The sequence below is a fragment of the Macroventuria anomochaeta genome (assembly GCF_010093625.1).
Source record: "Macroventuria anomochaeta strain CBS 525.71 unplaced genomic scaffold BU25scaffold_21, whole genome shotgun sequence".
Lineage (NCBI taxonomy): Eukaryota > Fungi > Ascomycota > Dothideomycetes > Pleosporales > Didymellaceae > Macroventuria > Macroventuria anomochaeta.
The window spans coordinates 358871-381581 of NW_022985382.1; the positions used below are offsets into that span (position 1 = coordinate 358871).

Consider the following 22711-nt stretch of genomic DNA (forward strand, 5'->3'; position numbering starts at 1 on the left):
GAAGATATCCCCGCTTCACCGCCGCTGAGGCAACCCGGATTTGGAGCCCATCGACCTTGATTTGTGCCGTGTGGAGCAGAATTCAATATTTCCATTACCGCAAAGGTTGATACCCATGTTCCAGGGCCGCATGCTTCAACCAATGGAGTCATCTAGGTTACTACGCGGTCTCAGGAATTGTCCTGTCAGCGGCTGATCGCCAGCTCTGGAGAGCTCGACTTATAAACTTGGGCGACGGCTTGCCCGCACCATGACGCAAACGAAGCTTATGGCCTGAGGAGTAGATCGCAGCAAAGACCGGTGCTATCAGTATGGTCCTAGGCTCACGAGTGTTGAGCTGAAAACGTCGTGGCGTTAACCCTTGTCCATTGTGTAGCTAGAGTTGAAGGGTTTGGAAGGCTCTGGCATTGCATTGAATTAAGTCGCTTCGTTGATGAACTGTCAAAGAACGAAGAAAGGCAACCATGCTACCGTGGGGATGCGCGAGACATCTTGCCGGATCAGGGCAGTTGCCTGTCAGGTACCTCACAACATGACTTGCAAGGTGCGTCTTCGCTTCTTCTCGGCCTGCGGCTAGTTGGACCGTTACCTGCACCTAACGTCCTTCCACGCTATTGAAGTCCGGGGGCTCGAGATGGTCATAAGATTGCTATCAAAAAGTGACGTCTACTCGATCATGTCTCCGTAAGCGGCGTTCAAGTGTTACACCCCCTTCCTTTGCGAGCGATGTCTTTAAGACGACCTTTCGGAAGGAACGTAACGGCATCTTCACGCTTCACTTACACTCGGTGATCAGCATGAAGACTTCTCTTGTTCTCTCTACCCTTCTAGGGTTCGGCGCCGTTGCCTTCCCTTGGCTATCTGCTGACTTCAAGGAGGAACACATGAAGCGTGGTCTGGATATCATCAAGAGAGACCCCGAGCTCTCAACCCTGATCAATGATCTCTACCAGAAGCAAGTCAAGGAGAGGGACGACTTCTTTGCCAACTACAACGCGACAGAAGAATGCGAAGATGCCACACCTGCGGGTGTCGACAAAAGACAAACCTCAAACTGCAGGCCGCACCCTATGGGTGACTTCTTTCCATCTACAGTCGCAGGTTTGAAGAAGTTCCCTGAGGCAGCATACCCCTACCAAAACCCTGAGTCGACTGACCAGCGAGGAGCCTGCCCGGGTCTTAATACTCTTGCCAACCACGGCTACATTCCTCGCAATGGAATAGTCACAGTCGCGCAGACCATCACAGCCAGCGCTCAACTCTTCAACATGGGAGCCGACCTTTCGGCCTTCCTTGCTGGTGGCTCACTTATTTTCGCTGGTGACATTCCCAGCATGACTTATTCCATCGGTGGTGCAGATGCTCGCACCAACTCTGTGGGCCTACTCGGTGCCGCACTCGGAACAGAGACTGGGTTGAGTGGCCATTTGAGGTTCAAAGAGGGAGATGCTTCTGGGACAAGGTCAGTCACCTTCTCTGCTCATACGGACTGCCTCATTGACATGAATTCAGGTGCGACTTCTATCTCTGCAACGGTGATAACCACAACTTGAACAAGGACGTCTTCATGGATCTGAAGAACCAGGCAATGATGGTTGGCGGTGGCCAATACAACGTCAAGGCCGTGACCAGCCACTTTGCCAACCAATACCAGAACTCTCGCTTGAAGAACCCATACTTTTACTTCTTCCCTCCTCAGGCTGCGCTCGTCATCGGCGCTACCTACTTCATCCCTGGTTTCTTCTCGAACGGCACCATCGGCGCTGGTGGTGTCGCCAACGAAGCATCAATTGCCTCCTTCCTTGGTGCTTCATTCAATGCCGATGGTTCATTCAAGGCATACGTTCCCGAGCAGATTCCTCCTCAGGGCTGGTACCGTCGCGCATACCCCATGCTGCTGTCTGAGGGTATCGACGGCATCATCACCCTCTACACAGGTGCTGCCGCTCAGATGAAGAACCCCATTCTCTTTGGCGCCAATACCGGCTCTGGCGGTGCCTTCGCTGGTGGCTACGGGCTGTCCGACTTCGGTGGCAAGGGCACTTACGGTGGCACGACTCAGAAGGGCGTCATATGCGCCATCCAGCAGGCCGTCTACGGCAACTTCATCTCTGAGTTCGGAAACATTCTCAACTCCATTTTCGGCGCACTGAGCGCCGTAAACGCTGCATTCGATTCGTTCGGTTGCCCGACACCAACTGGCGCGCCCCCCTCGCAGGCCATTGCGACCACCTTCCCCGGATATCCGAAGCCAAGTCCTTGCACCCTGAACAGGATGCAGAATGGTGTCGATCAGTGCGCGGCTGGTACGAATACCTACGGTGACTTCAACACCAACAAAGTGCCCTTTTGCCTGAACAGCCCCAAGGTTGGTACTGCGGCAAGCAACCCTTATCCCGTACCGGTTCCCTACCCCTCTTGAAGCGGTACAAATATGAGTGCGCTCATTAGCGAGAGTTCGAAATCATCAACACATATGAATATAAATACGTTTTCACGTACAACGTCCTGCGTGCAAGAGCGGAGGAAACGAGTATCGTGCAAGTGTGCATACGAGTGGCAAAACATCTTAGTATTTTCCAATCGAGTTACACTGTCAAGGCGTCTATACAAACTCCGGCACGAATTGTCCCCACGTGCTTCCTTACCACAAAGTGCCGTACATGTTGATAGACCGTGCCTTTCCCTACAGCCATACATATTTGGATGCTCAGAAGTAGAACCATGGTCTCATGAGCAACAATGAGAGTTGGATCGATAAGTCCCGCCCGCAAGAGGAGAACATGGCTCTTGTCAAAGCACGGTTTACCATACCTTACTGGCCAGCAAGGTACGCGGCTACAATCATATCAGCATCGTGAACATCATCACCGTGGATAGTCACATACCGTTCGTGTTGCTGCTGTACACGGCAGGCTGGAGAACGGACTTCAAGTAACACGTTTTGGTCGAAGTACTGAAGCTCACACCTACACAGCCCTTTGTAGTCGCACACTTATCAACACACCGCTTCATATTCGCAACCTTGCTGTTACCATCCGCCATGTCACCGCCGTAAAAGTCGAAGCCGCAGCGAGTGTAGAATGTCTTGCTGTTCGAGGTGTACTGGCAGCCGTCGGTCGCAGGGCAGGTGATGGCAGTGGTGCAGATGGATGAGCCAGCGGTAGGTGAGGCTATGGTGGCGGGGCGGGTCTGGGTTGCAGCGTTGACGTTGGAGCTATGAACTGTGAGTGAGAGGTACTGCACTTGGGGTTGAGGAGGTTTACACAGAGACAGTGGGACCGACGTTGATGGTGTTGCCGAGGAGGTAGCAGAATTCTCCCTTGTAGTTCAGGCCCTTGCATCCGGAGGTAACTGAGCATGCAGTGATGCATTTAGCAAAGGTCGCTGCCTGTGATGTGTTATTATTGATGAAGCATAATCGTGCCTGTACATTGATTGACCTGGTTGACCGCAATGACAGGGCCGTTGAAGTTGGTCGTGCACTTCAGCTGGAAGGCAGCTCCATTGGCTGCTGTTGACGAGCAGCCATTGTTGGCTGGGCAGGAGATGGTGGCAGGGCAATTTAATCTCGTTTGACGAGGAATGAGAGTGGTAGGCGTGAGCGCAAGAGCGGCAGTGATGAGTTCTGCGTACATGTTGATGAGATGCGTGTGTGTGGATTCGTAAAGATATGTGAAGAGGGCTGGTGCCTTGAGGGAGGTGGGGGGATTTTATAGACAATCTGTTCATCCCATTCTTGGGAGGCTATGAGGGCCTGCATAACTACATCCATGGTTCGTAAATCGTATTGGAGCCGCTATGATAATATCTCGTGCACCCCGCGTCGTTGTCATCGTTGTCGTGACCGTGCCCGGTGCACACTTCACAGATGCCTATCCGTCTAGGAGAAGTGAATTGTGAGTCTTGTCTCCATGGGAGACACATTGTCCGAAAGAGGACATCGAAATGGAGTTCCAAGGTACTCGTAACTACATCGAAGCTACCACCAATGCCTGAGGTGAACCTCGAATAGGCTCATGTCCCATATGTCGATACATGTCTTGACAGACACCAGCCATGCAACGTTCGACCTTGCTGCAATGCGATCTCGAGCCTGGTTTTGAAGCTTGCGGGGTGATCGTATTGAGAGAACGTTCGACGCTAATACTCCATGACGATGATACTTTCCCTGCAGCGGCCCTGGGGAATTCAATAATGTGACAGTGGGTCAGGGCCTGGCAATTCAAGTCGAGACTGAAATCAACATATTAAGCCTCTCTAGATCAAGGACAGCGCCAGGAACTCCCGCAAATCGTTTCTTGCTGATGTTTTCATGAAAGTGCTGGTTGTTGTTTTGTGGGGGAGCAGAGATCGTAAAGGAAGGTAACGTCTTCAATGTGGGCCCGCTGTAGGCAGTCTGATTGGCTCCACCATGTGGCGTACACAGTATTGTAAACAGCACCCATACCAACCTCACTGGCGCGTATACGTTGATCCACCTTAGAATATCAAGTATTGTACGCACAGTACGGGGTGTTAGAGAACGATTCCTTTCCTCCAAATCATTGGAATATACAATTGTTGAGCAGTATTGGTGCGTTGCAAAAGTCTGTGGCCCCCCCTGATTTTAGACATGTACAATACCATACTCCTGTTGCCTGAGTAACATGGCAATATGTATACCATTCTACTCGCATTGATAAGCTGAGTCTGGTAAAGGGTAAATACTGGCCTAATTGCTGACGGTAACTAGGCTGAAGGATCTTAAAGGATGTTGTGGTGGCGGTGAGGTGGTAGGAATGATGACAACAATGATGTATGTGATCCTAAGCTTGGTAGCAGCAGCGCCTCCGAGTGGCGGTGAAGGTCTGGGCCAGGGTCTGGCACGTGTGAGAGCCCACATATATACCTCTAGGCTGCCCCTGACCCATACTACCCTGCCTTAGTTTTTGTTATGACCCAAAATTAGGGGGGGTCACAGACTTTTGCAACGCACACTATCATAGTGCCACACTTACTCGAAAATGCAATGGCAATTTTAACGATCTTACTCCGCGAATTCCAAACCGAAAGCATTAACGATTAGGTATCAGGAAAGCTCGACCAAACTTACAAAGTACGTGTTACGTCGCCGACTCCTTTGCTTAGTACTTACAATTGCAGCAATTCAAGGCCTTAACGTTTCGCATCCTATCTAAAAATCTTTGGTAACGGAGCATGCATTTTCGTCTCGAAAATGAAGTATGTGAGGGCAAAGCGCTTCCACCGCTTTGGGACAGTGGAGCGTACTTCGAATCAGATGGACCTGGAGTAAAGAAACTTTACCTTTTTGCCCACTTTGAAGAGAATAGATGTGCAATTACTACCTGGCGAAGCCAAACTGAAAGCACAGCGCCATCTACCTGCGTTGCAAGCTCCCCGCCAGCAAGACTCAATCACTACAGATGCGGGCATGAAACCGCATATCCTGCATGAGCAACTCGCCAAATCCCAGCCCATATCGACGGTGATCAACGCTTAGAAGTGAAAGACTCGCATGACAATGCCTACGACAGATCTTGCAAGCTGAACACCTGGCCATGTCTTCCGGAAATAAAGAGCGCGAAAAGCCGACAAATTTTGTGACAGATGGCTGCAACAATCACAACAATGGCTGGTGCAGAGTCCTCAACGATGACGTTACGACAGGAATTGTGTAGACAAGACATACCGGTGGAAAGAGACTTCATCGCAGCCCTGAACCAAAACGCTGGTCAGAAGAAGATTGGTAATCGACGAGGCTGGGCATCATCTTAACGTTGAGAGAAAAACTCAGCTCGCCCATGCGCGGCTTATTGAAACTAGGTATGGCTGGCCTGCCCCCTCTCCTTGCATACACTGCATGTTGCGTGGCGCAACTTGTATTGTCTACCTTTCAGACCTCGAGCTACCTGCAGAAAGTATGAGCGCTTGCGGTCAATGTCTGCTTCGGGATGAGCCATGCTCCCTTACTGGCTGCCAGGATGCGACGGACGCTATAAGCGTCTTGCTCGCACATATTGCACGCCAGGAGCATGATGACAAAGTCAGTCAAGCTTTCGACCACTGTCCCGTCGCTGAGTGCCTCGTTTCTACGGTGCTTTTCAGTACCGAGGCCGAGTTCTTGCGTCACCTTGGAGATGCACACCCCGAGCTTGCTCGACCGCTCTGGGTAATAAGCAAAGGGCTGTGAGATGCTTTAATAACAGTGTCTTGACATTAGGGATGTTAAGCGTCCGAAATAGTGGAACTCTCATCTGTCCCGTTGCGAACTGCAAGAAGCCCAACACCATTTTCAAGCAACTTGAACAAACATATCAGGCAAGCATAACCCAAACTAGCTCATTCAAAAGTTTCTGAAGCAGCTTTGTATACGAGTTCAAACTGCTGGCGTCGACTTCGGATCGATTGCAAATCTAAAGCCACGCTGCCTGGACTCCCGAGTGAGCCGAATATCTTCAAAATCTTGATATGGCCACCCGGAATGCACCTGCAAGAGCGTTTAGTTATCGTTCCGGTTCCTTCTGGCGATCATGGACTCGGACAGCAAAGTCAGAATGGCACGTTCAAAGCTGATCCATAGTAAATATGCGGCGGCGTGGGCCGCTGTGGTATACTGATAGCTACGGTACACGATAACGTAGGACTATCGGGTCGATGGAAGACTGCGCTGAATTGCTATCTAGCTTGGAGAAGGCGACTATATACTGGCCCTGCAATGTGCTAGTCCATAACAGTCTAACCAAGGGTAATTGGGTCTCGTACGGACCAGCTGATACCGCAACATTTTATAGAATCTACGTGTTGAAGTGACCGAAACAACTCCAGGAACAGCGTTGCACATACTCGTACTTCTCCGGCCTTTCGATCAGAGAGAACAGAAGGTTGTGTATGCGTCCCAATGTGACTTTCTTGGGACTTCATGTTAGGTGATAATGCCCGTTCTCGAAAAGAGAGCAGAGGCATATCCCTTGATGGCACATTTTTGTACCATTTTCTTTCAGGGTCCAATGCAAGAGGGAAGAAGAGAAAGCAGCGCGGAACTTCACATCCTCCCACCCGTGTGAAGCAGCTGGCAAGAGCACTCCCATGTCTTCCAGTCATGTTCATTCCAGGGAAGCAGATAAATCGACACAATCATCCTTGTGATACTTCCGAAATGTCAGACGAAAACATGCAGTTGACGTCTTCTGAATTTTTGTAACCGCAGTATAGATACAGAGAAGGAAGTAAAGCTGGGTGCAAGGTCTGCTGGCTCCAAAACATTTTTCGCGTCCGTGACTTCTTCTGAACGGAGCAGCAGAGCAGACATGACCGTTTGGATTCGCAAATTCGATTCAGTCCCAAGCACATGGCCTAATCGTAAGTTAAATTCGAAAAGCTAGGGTATAGAAACAGTAGTGCATCATGGAGAGTTCAAAAACTGTATTCGTGGACCTCAAATCTTGAGGAAGAGTAAGGGTCAGAGTGACAAGGAGCACAGCTTGTCCGTTTGCTTCGTGGTATTGTCGACAAAGAAAGAGTTCGCACATCGAATCTGGGTGTATCCACCTTTGGCGCAGACACTTGGAGGGTAGGTGAAAATATGTATAGAAATCACAACGGGAAGCAGGCGAGGACAGCCTTTATCGCGTAGCTGAGGAACGAAGTGACGAAGCAAGCAATGTATCCGCATGATATGGCAGAGGAGCGGGAGAATTTATTGGCCGAATACGACGCGCGCCAAGGAAACGAATTGCTTTGATTGGTGCCAAGATGTCACTGATTGCATGCGCTGATGAAGGAAGGAGAAGGGAGAGCCACGCAACCACGAAGGCAACAGCCACGAAGGAGACAACAACCATGAAGGAGGCAATAGCAACCTTAGAAAGGTGACAAAGCGCAGCAAGAAGGAGAAGAACACAGCCTTCCATACAATATCTGATCCGTAAAACAAACAGAGACTGTCTTCTTCTCCTTGCTGCGCGAGGAGCCTTCAGACTCCTGCTTGCCTATTACAAGGCTAAGCATACATGTGAGCTTGCACGAAGTGCCTCAGCTACGCACGTCTTTGGTCGTTCAAGCCCAAGGCTCGTTATATTCTTTCGTGCAGTATCGATCTTGATAGATTCAGCTTTCACCATGTGCGCGGCTTCTGTGAGATATTTTGGACTGCACGGAACAGACATAAAACCCGACAGATAGGATTTCGAGATTCAACTCCACAGAGGCAAGTATGAAGAAGCAAGATCATTGACGGGACTTACATCAGACTGGTCACGGCCCACTGGAGATACCGGCAGAACATGCGAAGTTTCTGCTCGCCTTCGGTCAAAACATGGAGGAACGACTGGTGGAATTGGAAATAGAATGACTGTCGCCATTTTTAGTGGAGAGAACCAAAGCACGCAAGCATGCCTGCTTCAAGTGTGTGATTTTGTGCAGTGGCTGCTAGACGTTTCGGCAGAGCGCAGAAAGAGCATGCCATTCTTTGCTTGTAGATTTGGGATTATCATAATAGTTGGTATGGGGAAAGAAGATGTCAGTGAGTCGATCGCTTCGTACACATCTAAGTCACGACACCGTGCATCGACCAATCGTTTGCAAGAGACAATGATGTTTCCATTCCCAAGTACACCACGCAACGCTATGCCGACCCATTAACGCCTCTCATTTAAACCTCTCCACTCCCCTTACCCATCCTGAACCCAATCTCCGTCCTCTTGTCGTCCGTCAACCTTCCCCACTCGAGCAGCAGCCTGAACATGTAGACCTCCATATCCTCCTTCCTGAGCACTTTCTCCGTCCAGACCTTGCCTTGCCGTGCGATAGCTTCAGCATCCTTGGCCCTGCCCTCCATCATCCTCTTATTCCTCTCTTCGACACCGTATCCGCCGAAGTACGCGAGGATGGAGAAGAGGTCGTGGAGTCGTAGATCGATCGGTACGAAATGTTTCCAGGCAACGAGGCGGCCATCATACCATTCGCGGAAGATGCCAGTTTTGAGAACGACAGAGTTGGATTGAAGGAAAGGAAGGAAATGGCTCGAGAACCCTGCACCATCGGCATCGAAGAGGTATCTGTAGCGCCAGTGCTTCCTAAGGTCGATGGCATCAGTAGGCTTGAACTCGTGAGACTGGTCGATACAGTCTTGGCCAGCGCAATGATTGAGTTCGGTGAATTGAGCATCGACCTTTGTTTCGAGCAGTCTCTTGACATCGGATCTGCGCTTCATGATGTACTCAAGCCTGTCGCTGTGATCACCTTTCGGAAGCAGCATAGGCACTCGAGACGTCGTGTTGAAGTTCAAATAGTGCACGAGGCGTTGGCGTAGCATGCCCTTCCAGGTCCCAGTTGTACTAGTGCCTTCTTCTGTGGAAGCGCGCCAGAAAAAGACATCCTCCTTCTGCTGAAACGGTGGATCTGGGTATTTCTCATCGAAGTCGTACTTTGACCTTCCCATGTAGTTCCAGGGAGATGGATATCGAATGTCCACATATCCAGACGCTCGGCTTTGACTGAAGATCGGTACAATGCCATGAGTTCCTGTCAGGTTGGACGGGCTGAGGTACACTCCGTGGAGGTTCGCAATGTCGGGCTGATGGCATGGGTCAGCAGCCATGCTCCAGTTTGAAACAAACGCGCCCATGGAGTGCGGCATGCTGCAGGTGGGGCAAAAGGTCCCCGTGTTCCAGTGACGCTCCTTGCGCGCACGAGATTCGGGAGAACAAGCCACAGATCCGTACGTCTGGAATGATGGCTTAAGTCGGGCATCCTCGAAGAACTGTGGATCGGTACGTATGTTGTCGATGTTAGGCCATCTGTCTGCGCGGTCAATACTGAAATCGAGCCGTGCTCGAGATGGTTCGGGTACTGGGTATCGTTGCGGGTTGCTCAGAGCGTTCTGTAGCCGATCGAAAGGCACAGCGACACGAGGTTCGTCACCGAGATTGAATGCCAGATCCATGTCAGGAAGGTACTCAGCGAAGTGCATGATCATGGCGGTCGCACCATCGATGACCCACTTCTGCTCTTCAGGCACGCCGGCTAGCGCATCTGCCGAACCGTCGCGAATGCGTACACCTCCAACTCCTTGATGTGTAGCCAACACGGTCGCTGTGCGCAGTCGCAAATCATCTGGAGTGTATGACGAGAAGAGGGCGAGATCTTTTTCAATGTTGTCGTAGTCGTCGATCACAATGGAATTTCGTGCGACAGCGAATTGGTACCATTTGTCGAAGTAGGGTGGAGGATCTCGATGATAGCGCTGCTGATAGTGTACGACAGCCTGGGCAAGTGACTGGCTGCGGTGGGCTTGTGACGCCCATTGCTCGTGCTGAATGTTGGCAAACTCGATCAGGGCTGTAATAGGATGTTCGAGGATGGGGTCCCGGCGACGATAGACGACAACGCCGATGGAGAAACCGATGAGAAGGAGAACAAAGATTGCCGACTGGTTCCTGCCCAGCCGGACCGGCACGGTGAAGCGTATACGAGACTCGATGTTGGTATCTGTGACCAAATGGAGAATGAGGGCAATAGTGAGTAGCGTCAAGCAAAGCACAAGGCTCACTGTAGATTTTGGTGGGAATGCGTGAGACGCGCCGGTCCCTAGTGCTCGAAGAACGCCGATGTATGCAGAGGAAAATGCAACAGTGAGCACCGCGCTCATAACGCCGTAGAGTCGTGCCTATTCGATCAGCTGTTTGCCCCAAGGTTGTGAGCATGGCTTGACTTACCGACTTCAAAAAGCAAAAGGTCATAAGGGGTATCATCAACGATAAACGTAACAAGCCAAGCAAATACTCAGATGGAAATGAGAGCATCCAATCGCGGTGCTCAGGTATGGCAGGGTATACAACAATGCCAGTAACAACAAGAACTAGTGAGGAAGCCTGTCAGGCGTCAGCAACTGTCATGCTGCTGCAGCAGACATGATACGTACAATGAGGGTCAGACCGATGAGTAGGTTGTTCGATGTGCCATCCTGAAGCTGGATGGTCCAGTCATCGACCGGAGAGATGCCGTCGTCAACCAAGCGGTACAACGACTGGACAACAATAGTATCCAAAACGAATCCTACAAACTGCAGCGTAGGGACGAGGGCCGCTGTCGAGTTCGAGACGGGGCAGATGTAGGTGGACCGCAGCGCGCTGGTCTTGATCAGAACGAGGAAGCTGCTGATCGACAGCAGAATGGCAGGGACGATGTAGCGCGTCGAGTCGCCATAGGTGAAGTTCACGACGCGTTCGAGCAGCGTCTTTGGGCGTGAGTCAGCGCTCCAGGCGGGGTACTGGCGTTGGGAGGGATGGCGGATGCTGTGGTAGAGGGCGAGGACGACGGGGATGAACGTCTGAAGTAGAGTCAGTATGTAACATGTCGACGAACTCTTTTTGTACGTACCACAGCTGAGGTACCAGTGCACTCGACGTCCTTTACAACACGGTAGAAGACGCCAATGCGGCCGCATATTGCGAACAGCAGCACGGCGAGGAGTGCGCCGACTGCCCTGACGCTCCATGACTTCCTGCGACCAACAAGCCCTGCCTCGGTCCAGTGTTGCTCGGCATGTTGTCTGCTGTGGCCGTCACTGAGTGGTATCGCGACATATCGCGCTGGTAGCTGTGGCTGGTGCGGTCGGCCGGGCCAGGCTTCCACTGCGATAACGAGCAGGCCGGTGAGCAGCAGCACGACGCAGGTGGTGTGTAAGGGCTTATCGAGGGCAAATGAGTACTCTATGGGCGTCGCAGTAGACAGGTAGCTGCTTGCTAGTATAAGGCCGCTGTAGGAGCACCGCGTGGTCAGCAATTGTCGTCTCACTTCACGCTCATATCGCACTAGGCACCTACCACGGAAAGAAGAGCGCCTTCTTGTCCATGACCGCCGCATTGCTCGTGGGCGTAGTCTATGGCTGCGGTACGGCGCAGCAGAAGTAGCGAGACACACTGTACATCGTCTTGGGGTGGAAGAGGCAGACACTGCTCCACGCTGAGGTGTGAGCTGCTGCGGCTTGATCCTGCGCCTCAGCGCGCCTACGCTAGGGGCCAGGCGGGGAACATGGGCCTTCTGGAGGCTAGCGGCTCGTTCGGCAATTGTCTCGAATACGTGCGAATACGCAAACGATAAAGGCGTGACTCTTTCAAGCAATTGTGGAGCAATATTCTTAGTGTGTTGTCAAATGCTTTGTTTGCCGGTGTGCAGCTGTCAAGCTTGTTGGCGTTGTTGATGCAGCGACGATCCTCAGGAACGCGCCTTCCTGCTCATCACACAGCACGGCAATCGCGGCACGATGTCGTAGGGGTACGGGAGCTACGGAACCCTGTGCTACCAAAGAACGAGGTTTGTGGGGGAGGCGAATGTCTCGCAATTCTACAAAGACCATATCAAGCGCTGTCTACTTATTTGGGGGTTACTTGCGAGGCTTGATGCTTGTGTCTGACCACCTGCCTGTTTGAGACCATTCTCTACACAGTGAATGCTTTACAAGTTTCGTCACCTTCATCTCAAACCTTCTTCTCATCGTGATGCACTGCCTCAGTCTGCAGTGGAGAGCCATCCTTCGCGCCGTAGCCGTGCTGCATTTCCGGGTCGTTGGCCCCAGGCGTGTTGACGATGCCAATCTCAGTCTCGTGGAAGCTGTCGGCAACGTTCCTGTATGCAGGAACGAAATTCACACAGATTGTGTAGGTCCAGGCAGCAACGAAAAACATCAATGGAACAACCATGGCGAAGGCAGTGGGTGAATATCCCGATGCGACGTCCGCTCGTCCTCGAGAGTCTGCGGCGACGAACAAGAGTGGAGGCACCACGGCACCACCTGATACACCAGCTACGATGAAGCCAGAACCGCGCTTCGAATACTTGCCGAGTCCTCGCATACCCAGAGCCACGATGGTAGGGAAGATGATGGACTCGAAGAACAATACAATAAAGAGCATACTCATGCCTGTGTTGTTACGCTCGGTGATGGACGGGATGAGGAAGACACTGTCACATGTTAGCGAGATAGTACGTCAAGGGAAGCTCAGGACGCTTACATGCAAGCCGTCATGAACACAAGAAACACCCAGCGAGGCTTTACAAACTTCATGAGCGCAGATCCAACAAATCGACCAAGCGTGAAGGTGCCTTGAGCGCCGGCCAAGAAGCGCGCAGCATCTGCGTTGCTCGTGGCCTGAGGTACCCCATTCTGATAGCTGCCAATTCTTGATTCCGTGACATAGTTGATGAATGCCCCTGCGACGCCGACCTGTGCTCCAGTGTAGCAGAACTGGGCGAATGTAGCATGGAAAAGGCGGTACTGCTTGCGAAAAGGCTTAACATCGGTGCCAGCATTTGTGGCGTCGGCTTGGAATGCCATATCCGCATCCGTGATTTCGGGAATCTGATTAAGAAAATTAGCAGCGTGCGCGGCGTACCTGATCTGCCCAACTTACCGTAGCGAAATAGAACACCACTGCGAGGATGTAGACAAAGCATGCGATCGCTAGGTACACCCACTGCACGCTCTTCAGAGCCTCCGCGCCTTCACCAACGTCCGTAAAGAAGACGTAAGACCCGAGTACAGGCGCAACCACGGTTCCAATACCATTGAAAGCCTGCGCGAGGTTGATGCGCAGTTCTGAATACTTTGGAGGACCGCACACAGCGACTGAGAAACTATCAGCCACACTTTCTTAGCAAAATCAAAGATGATAACCACTAACGGTATGGGTTTGCAGCCGTCTCGAGCGAGCCTAGCCCGTTGCCTATCACAAAGGTAGCTGCGCAGAAGCCACCGAACGAATGATAAACAAGACATGGCCAAGTCAAAAGCGCGCCGGTGCCAAACAGGCAGAGTCCCCAGATGAAAACAGTCTTGTAGCCCCAGTGCCTGAGCAACCAGTTGGCGTGGCCTAGCGAAGCGAGCGGGTAAGCTCCAAAGTAAGCTGCTTGTAGTCCAGAAGAACGGGCGCGAGTGATATTAAGCTCCACTTGGAAGTGCTTGTTCAAGGTGTCGATGAGGCCGTACGAAAATCCCTGAGCAAATGTTAGATATCATCGATGTTTTTGAGAACAGTAACTTACCCATAAGAAAAACAGGATAGTGACAAGACAGAGCGGTAAGATTGATGCTCGTAGGGTAAGCTCTGCAGCACTCGTGCGCTGGTCGTCGCGGGTGCGCAGAGTGGGTTTCTTGAAGAACCCCATATTGTCAATCCTCGAGGGTGTGTCCTTGATAGCGATGAATTGACAGTTCGAAATCGTTGCAACTATATGCCAAGGCTGGAGACAAAGGATTCTACTAGGGCTGATAGCAAAGAAAGATGCGTGGGTCTCAACCTCAAGTACCTCCACGTTCCAAGACGTTTGGCGTCACTCCTCACTGAGCTATGGGTATGCTAACCAGGTTAGGATCCCTGCCATCCTGTTGCCGCCGTTTTACAGGCTGAATGTCACCGTGGCAGGTGCAACCCAAGGCTTTGCTGGGGTAGATACTGGGGTAGACATCGCGGGGTTCACCAGCTTCTTCGCCATTGGTGGCATAGCGTCGACACGGCGATGCGGAGTTTGTTGCATATGTCGGGAAAGTGGAGACCGAGGTCACGCTGGCTTGACGCCATTGCAAAGGGCCCTATGATCAGCGCGCAAACCCTCTTCGTCGTCGAGCGTCTGGTACTGAAGACTCAACGATGATGAGTTCGAACACTTGTGGTTGTGGTTGCGCGTATCAGGGTGGAAGAAGTGTTCGAACGATGACGAGGGCTCCAATGTCCCCTTGCGCTTCTGCAGCCTCCCCCACAGCGCTAGTAGCTAGGTCCCGCTACTCAACGGCTGTACATACAGACTCTCACCCTACGACCACGAAATCATGAGTATTTTACTCCTTCCAGAGCTTTCATTACCTGAGATGCGTATGGTACACCCTTCGAGTCACTTCAGAATCTCAGATTGTGCTCCCTACCTTAAACGAAGAGTACGGATCTCGACAACATGTCAAATAGAAGTCTGATGCAACCATTGCACGACTGGGCCCTGCGCTGCAAGCTACACTTCGGATTCAACACCATTAACAACACGGAAGTTCTTGAAGGCGTCACACTCCGTACTTGGGCTGTTCCTCGAAAAGGTCGCAGGCCTATCCATCCAAGGCTACCTATGCAGTAATGAATTTCCATGCATTGACAGCAGTCTTCTGCCATTACTTGCAAAGACCCTGGCCGGATACGCTGGTGGCCAGACCATCATACTGGGGCTTGAACAACATGCAGCACTTGTGCAAAAACATAGTATATGGAAAGCCGCGAGTTCCTAATGAAACCAGAGGCAAGAGCGCACCTACTCGATCTGATCCTACTGGTAAAGATGCGATTGCTGTTTCAACCAGGCCGACCGGAGAAGAAGCCTTGCATGGGCTCAGTAAACAAATTCCTCGATCCACGCAAACGAGCCCACAAGATATTGCTTAAGGCTTCCAGCCATTACAATGATCAGCGTACGCATCCCGCAAAGCTTGTTGTCCAAACACCATACCCTGCATTGCACCGACTCCTACCAGATCTCACTTCGAAATTCGAGATGAGAGGAAGATTTGACCGGTCAGGTTTGTACAAGATTCCCCCAAACATGTGGTCTCTCAGCAATTTCCCTCCCCACGCTATCGCTACGAGCAGGCTGCTCAACACAACGCAATGGCTCTACCGCGAACCGGTTTCTCATCACGCCTTCGCTCCAATGAGTTATATAAACGACGTTTTTAGGTTTCTCAGGAACCTTGATAGCCACGGCGTACGATAAGTGAGTGGAATCTACGGCACAGTCTGGAGCAATGAATTAAATATCCTTTGATCTATTTTCTTTTACCTTTACTCTATTAAGTATCGTGCGTTTAAGGGTTCTCCTAGTCCCAGAAGGGGACTGACCTTTAGGTCTGGCCCATGAATGGGACCATCCCAAAGGATAGTCAACTGACAACTGTATCAGGTTCAAAGCAAACCGTCGTAAAGGTCTCAACCAGGGCGTTGGTGATGAGATCACGGACGAAATTGAGGGCATGAATCGTGTTCGCCTTGCGAAGAAACACAGCTGGCGCCATAACCTCGCGGAGGTATTCAAGAATCTTTCCATCGCGCCGAATATCACCAGAAGCAGTTGGTAGAAATTACATAGCAACCTCCAGAGGTACTTCAGCATGGTTCCGGAGGGTGTGAGAGAGACGCAACCAGGGGGAAGGTCATAGGGACGATGCGGCAGCGTGGGCACGAAACGTGCAGGAACTGGTCTGCTTGAGGTTTTTGCTAGGTGTCGGTGCACCGTTACAAACGAGCCTCTCCGTACATTATTTCCCGTTCTCAAATTCCAGGCCACTTTCCTTCCGCACTGCGCCATACACACTCGGGATATCCCCCTTGTCTCCCAGATGCTCTTTCACATCGTCCAATCGTGCTCGCGCTACGTCGAGTCCTTTCACACTGCTCCCACTCGCGTCTGCGAGTGCTTTTGCGTGCCGTGCGTCTTTTCGCGCGAGATCGATGTGAAAGAGGGGCTCGGCACGCTTGTAGTAGTCGCCCTGGAGCATACGCTGGGAGTATGCTGTGTACGGTCCTTCAACTCATTAGCCTATGAACCAGCCAAAACCTAATTGCAATTGAGCTCACCTGGAAACATCGCCGAGATAAAATGGTGCATATTATCCACGCCCAACCCGCTCTTCTCAGCCAGTACATGGCCTTCGGATAACTGGTTCACCATGTTGAGGATGAATGTGTTGCCGATCACTTTCAACAACGTCGCGTTCCCAGCCGGCTGGTTGGAGAAGTCGATGGTTGCCCGGCCCATCACGCCGTCGGTGTAGGGCGTCACCTTTTTTGTGGCGGTTTGTGAGCCCGCGACTACGCAGACAAGAGATCCTGCATCGGCCATGGCGGGGGCGCCGAAGACTGAGGATGTTAGTGAAATGTTTTAGGAAGAGGGTGGGGATGGCGTAGAGAGGAGTGGAGGGGGGAGTGTTTAGGTAGGGGAATTTGGTGAGTGGTGACGAAAAGCGTTAGAGTGTGTGAACATCAATATGCGTTGAAGAGCGAGACTTTTGGTGATAGGTAGGGAGGTGCTGCAAGGAGAGCGTACCAGGCATAGCGACGAACTCAGCACCCTTCTCTGTGATGCGCTTCTCCAGAGCATTCGTCGTGTCCGGGTGCACGGTGCTGCAGTCTACGATGGTCTTTCCTTTGACGTCTCCCTTCAGGATCTCATCAACGGTCGAGTTGACGGCTGCATCATCTCCTAGGCACATGAGAAGGATGTCGCTCTCCTTTACAGCGTCATTGACATTCTCGACGACCTTGGTCTTGTCTGTCCCAAGCTTCTTTGCCAGATCATCTGAGCGCTTCTTCGTGCGGTTGTACAGGATCAAGGGTTTGTCGAGGTTTCCTTTGGATACGAGGTTGGTGCACATGCCCTGGGGGACGTGGCGGTTAGCGAGTCATGGTCATGGTGTTGTTGTTGATCTTGTGAAGGTGGACATGTTGACGAAGCCAGAATTGGGTCTCGTGATCAGCATGCCTCATGCATCGCGTAGCCTCCATGGTCCCGTCCCATTGACAAACAGTATTAGGACAGCAATTTCCACGATTGTAAAACTTTCATCTGATAAGATTGCCTGCCGGCAGCACTTACCCTGCCCATGTTGCCGAGGCCGATCCATGCGAGTTGTGGGGCCATGTTTATGATATGGTGGATTGGTTGCCTTGAAGGAGGGTTGTCTGCTTCAAGATGCTTCACGACGCCAAGTATGCTTATATACCACGGTATGCATTTTATCTCCGTCAACTCGTGAAGTCATACCCGGCTTTGTCATGCTTCGCGGAGCACTACGCAACGGACCGAAATCGGCTATGACGCAGCGTATCGATAACAAAGTCGTCAAAGCTCCGCCCTGCAGAAAACATGTGCACGCGGCATTTCTTCACACCGCAACATTGCGCGTGTGCTTCCATATACCCCTCAATGTGTTCAGCAGCTGAGCGGTAGCATGAAGAATGGTCATTTGCAAAGCCCCGGTTTGGGGCTTGGGGCGGGTTTCGACGAAAGTGAGCATTGCTTGAGGAATGAAGAGTGACTCACTGCAGCTCCCCACACTCGGTTGTTGCACAGGCACTGACGCCCAAACAGCTCCCCAGGCTCGATAGCACGAGCAGCGTCGCTGAGAAGACTTTCACTTCGCATTTGCACACCACGGCATGTCTCAATGCATTGAACATACGTAGAGCATCGAGCTCTGCCAAAGAGCGGCAGCGCGCTGAACGCGACCAATTGACCCGCCTGCTCAAGGAATCCGACGCCAAGCGCGACGCGAGAAATTATATCAAGCACTTCGATGTCACGAAGAAGGCGCCTGCAGATGCTGTACCGAAAGCCAGACAGGCTGTGAGCGCCATTCTCCACAACGACCCGGCCACAGCGCTCACCGGCGTGAACCTCGGCAACCTATACGAGCCCACCATCTTCACGCGCGAACAATTGCCCGAAGAGAAATTCAAAGAGAGTTCAGATGAGCCATTACACCTCGCACTGGTCAAGATACGGCAGCCACAGGCCCTTGACGACGTCACACTGGGCGGCATTGCTTCGACGCTGAGTCAATTGGCGCAACTGGGTCTGAGCACAGCAGTCGTGCTGGACTGCGACGACGATGCCTTTTGCGACACGGCACACGCACGACCGCCTCTCGAGCAGACAATCAGAAGGCAGGCGACGCGCATGGTGGCTGCTTTGCAGAAGTACAACGAGCCCGGCGCCCTGCTGGTCGAGCACGCTTTGAGCCATGCGAGCTTAGGGGGAGACAGGCTGAGCACGGCGCATGTGCGGGGAGATGTGGAAGTCAAGGACAACTACCTCCTCTTCCCTCCAATTGACGATGGCGTCATACCCGTCATACCGCCTTTCGCATACGACTCAGATCTGAAGAGGGTCACTGTCTTGGCCGACGATGTGGTTTTGGCGTTGGTTCGAGAATTCGCTGGTCTTACAGGCGGATCCAGTAGCAGCACTGAGAGCAACACGCATAGCCGCCAAGATGTGTATGACCGGCCCATCTTGGACCGCATCATCATTCTGGATCCTCTGGGCGGCATTCCTTCCCAGAACAGAGCAGACGGTGCTCATGTTTTCGTTAACCTCGAAGCTGAGTATCGCGATATCAAGGGTGAGCTAGCCAAGGTTTCGCTGGATGCAAAGTCGATGGCCGGTGAAGGAGGGCCAGCATCACTTGGCAGTGGTAATCCATTCTCACAATTTGTCGAGAACGTGGTCGCCCCTCTGCCAGGTCGTCCAAAACATCAGATCGGCGACATCCTGCCTCCCGATCGACACACAAAGAACCTCAACGTGGTTGAGCGAGCGTTGAAGCTACTCCCGCCGTCGTCCTCAGGTCTCATCATTACTCCCACCGAGGCTGCTACCGAATCACTCCCCGAACCCGACGAGTCCGGCCGCAGACCAAAGCCATCCCCCAACCCATTAATCCACAACGTCCTGACCGACAAACCGATGGTCTCATCCTCCCTCCCAACATCCCCAGCAAGTCGCCTGCACGGCCTGCACGCCCCAAACCCCTCCACCTTCCTAAAAAAAGGCATCCCCCTAACCATGATTCCTGACCCACGCGTCTGCGGCCCCTGGCAACCACCCTCAACCGGCTACCCCAGCATCGACCTCGCCAACGACCCGCGCATCAACTTGCCAAAACTGGTAGATCTCATCAACGACTCCTTCCGCCGCAAGCTCGATCCAAAGGACTACCTAGCGCGCATCCATGGCCGCGTGGCTGGCGTAATCATCGCTGGTGACTACGAGGGCGGCGCGATATGCACGTGGGAGACGCCCTCGACACTGCGTCAACACCAGTTCGGCTCCGCCATTGAATCGAAAGACACGGATTCGCCGCACTGGGTCCCCTACCTCGACAAATTCGCCGTCCTCACATCGTCGCAGGGCTCAGGTGGTGTGAGTGACATCGTCTGGGCCGCGTTGGTCCGGACGTGTTTCCCGCGCGGTGTGGTGTGGAGGAGTCGAACGAGTAATCCGGTGAATAAGTGGTATCAGGAACGGAGCACGGGGATGTGGAATCTACCCGACGGGCAGTGGACGATGTTCTGGACTGTTGAGGGGGTGACGGCGGGGTGGGGAGGCGTTGAGGGCAGGGAGCAGGAGATGAGGAGGTGGGATGCGTATGTGGATGTTTGTTCGGGGATTGAACCGAGTTGGTTGGATGGGAAAAAACAACTTGATTAATTTCAGTTCACATTTCAGCGCAGCACTCACGCTGTTTGATTGCATATCATGTGATACTGTGAGGGATATATACATCTTGCCAGACTAACAGTGCGATAGTCGACCAGGGCAAACAAGGCCATGGACGCGAAACATGGATAGCTGGTCCAGGTTGCCAGACATCTTCCTCGTACACACGAGGTCTCAACACGAATTTTTTTTTCGATTTCACAAACCGGTCACTAAATGCGCGGAGCCACGCACAAGATTGAGGACGACGGTAGTCACGTTGCTCATCATCCTGCGCAACAGCATCGCCACGCATAGAGCCCGGATTGTCCGCGTTGTCCTTATTCGACTGAGCTTCAGCATCCGAGGCCGGACGGACGCTGACTACGTGTTGCGGATGGGCGTTTAAGGCTTTGGGCGCGTAGTAGGAGTGTCCCGTAGGCGTGTCCGAATGATTGCGATCTGTATCCTGACCACGAGTCAATGTTTGAGTCTGGTCTACTTGGCTTCCTGCCAGCGCTGCATTGTCCGTCTGTTGCCCACCAATCTGATCAGAATCCTTCGAGCACACTTGCTTGCCAGCACTGCCCTGCTCTGGTTGATCATGTGCTGATGCAGTTGTGGCATCGACGGGACCCGGTGTCGATGATTCGGGTAAGGCTTGGGCAATTGTGTAATCGGGAAGTCGTGTATTTTGTTCGTGCGTAGAAGACGAACTGAGCCATGTACGCGTCGGTAAATCGTACTTAAAAGTCACATCTGCTCGGCCTCGTAGTGCATAATCACTTGCTACTTGGAGTTGATCAGTGGCGACCGAGTTGGAACGAATAGCCGTGGGGGTCGGCTCAGCGTTGAGCTTGTATTTTGCGTCGATCAATTCCATGGAGGCCCAGGACGTATTCCCAGGCATTTGAGTGATGATTTTGGGTTGCGGGTGGTTGTCGGAGGGATTGGGCGGATTGTAGAGGTTAGCGGCGGTTTTTTGTCTCAGTGCTTGTGTCGATACTATACCACTGATCCTCACTAGTTGTGCCATACCAGTAATCGTTCGAAGCATGAAAGATGAGATCCAAGTCGTCTGATAGGCTGGAGGTGTCGTCCACTTCCTCAAGTTTTTTTATTGGTAGTATCTGTATGCGAGTTGTCGTCCTCGGAGGTTGGTGTATCGTGGTGATCACCGTCGGGCTCTTCCTTGTTGGCTGCAGTACCCCAGTGCTCCTCAGCTGACACCTCTTGGAAACCCTCTTCCTTGATAGTATTCATATCTGTCAGTTGATCGGTTATGACCTTCTACTCTTCGGTATGATCGACGTCGAGCTCAGCAGTCTCGTGCGCAGCGTTCGCATCGTACTGTTGTTGCGTAGCCGTTTGGCGATTGTCTCGTAGATCTTTCTATATACTTCGACGGCGATGTAAGCACTCCCTTTCTCAGCAATCAATCCTCCATGATATTCGCTGAGATGGTAGCGGAGAAACTCAGGGGTGATATTGCTCTTTGAGACGAAGGTTTGCAAATCGGTCGCTTTTTCTAGAAGTATGCGGGTTTCTTTTAGGACGTATCCGGCCTCCTTCTGACCAAGACAGCTCAGGTCAGGCATGATAAGACGTATGTCTGATTGATCGCTGATGTACTGTAGCCTCCGGTAACGAAAAGAAATGTTGAAAGGCGATGTCGTATATAAGCAACGATAAGTGTGAGGGGGTGAAGAAGCTTCCTTGGCGAGCTTGAGCACAGGTGATGGGCGCCTGCTTGAATAGAGGGGTTGAATCTGGTGGTGGAGCGGGTGTTGATGTGATACTGTTGGATCAGCACACGCATTATGCATTCATAGGCGTAACGCTCGGTCACTGTTGCTGCAGCAGGTGGTTGCGGCCACCCCTGAAGCACTTACAGTGAAACCCGCGAGTAGCCTCTGGATGATGATGTCATTGCCTGCGCGGGATGTGTGTCCAGCATCTGAGCTGCTGTCATCGTTTTTAGCGTTGCCGCTAACTTCCAAAGACCATTATCTTATCATATACTGGCTAAACGTAACGATCCCTCAAGTTCAACCAGTCCGCCAGGTCCAAGTGTATGGTGATGAAGGTAAGATCGAGACTGTGGCGGCTTGTCGTATCTCGTATTTGATCTTGGCCCGGATGTCTGGATTAAGAAGTCCAATGTGTATCTTGCCTTCTCGATGCTTTTCTGCAGTGAGCGGGTCGTCAACGTAGGCATGTTGTGAGAGGTCAGGGATGAAGGAAGCTCCTTTTCATCCCATATAACTCATTTTGATGCGAACGTGATGGTCGAACCCCGAGGCTCCCATGACCGCCAGTTAACTCTTACAATGGAAACCCACAGAGCCGTCGCAAAACATCCATGATCATGATTGTTGTTGCGCGCGCCATTCCAGGCTGCAATTACATTAATAAAGGGTTTCGGTATATACTTGATGAAGTAGGATCGTTGTTCCGCGAAGAGCCGGTACAC

The 22711-nt window shown here is 52.0% G+C and overlaps 7 protein-coding genes across 7 annotated transcripts; 2 read left to right on the forward strand and 5 right to left on the reverse strand.

The window, feature by feature from the left end:
* Positions 1-784: 784 nt before the first annotated feature.
* On the forward strand, positions 785-1945 carry BU25DRAFT_370265 (Cloroperoxidase; the record flags this gene model as incomplete). Its single annotated transcript, XM_033703946.1, has 2 exons — positions 785-1462; positions 1513-1945. Coding segments are annotated over exons 1-2 (1098 nt in total), but the record flags the coding sequence as incomplete, so codon positions are not given.
* Positions 1946-2880: 935 nt separating this feature from the next.
* On the reverse strand, positions 2881-3638 carry BU25DRAFT_472139 (uncharacterized protein; the record flags this gene model as incomplete). The annotated part of the gene is made up of 3 exons (XM_033710838.1): positions 2881-3217; positions 3267-3391; positions 3444-3638. The coding sequence occupies 3 exons, from the start codon at positions 3636-3638 to the stop codon at positions 2881-2883; spliced, it is 657 nt and encodes a 218-aa protein (XP_033560616.1).
* A 4869-nt stretch (positions 3639-8507) lies between these two features.
* On the reverse strand, positions 8508-12028 carry BU25DRAFT_411818 (glycosyltransferase family 90 protein). The gene is made up of 5 exons (XM_033706647.1): positions 11829-12028; positions 11383-11761; positions 10925-11332; positions 10719-10874; positions 8508-10669 (listed from the first exon to the last, which is right to left on the reverse strand). The coding sequence occupies exons 1-5, from the start codon at positions 11855-11857 to the stop codon at positions 8654-8656; spliced, it is 2988 nt and encodes a 995-aa protein (XP_033560617.1). The 5' UTR covers positions 11858-12028; the 3' UTR covers positions 8508-8653.
* Positions 12029-12153: 125 nt separating this feature from the next.
* Positions 12154-14447, reverse strand: BU25DRAFT_395200 (MFS general substrate transporter). The gene is made up of 5 exons (XM_033704779.1): positions 14047-14447; positions 13686-13998; positions 13416-13630; positions 13017-13363; positions 12154-12966 (listed from the first exon to the last, which is right to left on the reverse strand). Exons 1-5 carry the CDS (start codon positions 14167-14169, stop codon positions 12483-12485), a joined length of 1482 nt encoding a protein of 493 aa, XP_033560618.1. The 5' UTR covers positions 14170-14447; the 3' UTR covers positions 12154-12482.
* Positions 14448-15806: 1359 nt separating this feature from the next.
* BU25DRAFT_411820 (uncharacterized protein) lies at positions 15807-17716 on the reverse strand. The gene is made up of 3 exons (XM_033706648.1): positions 17086-17716; positions 16617-16898; positions 15807-16563 (listed from the first exon to the last, which is right to left on the reverse strand). The coding sequence occupies exons 1-3, from the start codon at positions 17411-17413 to the stop codon at positions 16298-16300; spliced, it is 876 nt and encodes a 291-aa protein (XP_033560619.1). The 5' UTR covers positions 17414-17716; the 3' UTR covers positions 15807-16297.
* A 205-nt stretch (positions 17717-17921) lies between these two features.
* Positions 17922-20250, forward strand: BU25DRAFT_395205 (N-acetylglutamate synthase; the record flags this gene model as incomplete). The annotated part of the gene is made up of 2 exons (XM_033704780.1): positions 17922-18047; positions 18130-20250. The coding sequence occupies exons 1-2, from the start codon at positions 17997-17999 to the stop codon at positions 20248-20250; spliced, it is 2172 nt and encodes a 723-aa protein (XP_033560620.1). The 5' UTR covers positions 17922-17996.
* Positions 20251-20296: 46 nt separating this feature from the next.
* Positions 20297-22210, reverse strand: BU25DRAFT_449379 (uncharacterized protein; the record flags this gene model as incomplete). Its single annotated transcript, XM_033709637.1, has 4 exons — positions 20297-21324; positions 21417-21503; positions 21590-21861; positions 22131-22210. The coding sequence occupies 4 exons, from the start codon at positions 22208-22210 to the stop codon at positions 20297-20299; spliced, it is 1467 nt and encodes a 488-aa protein (XP_033560621.1).
* Between the last annotated feature and the right edge of the window lie 501 nt (positions 22211-22711).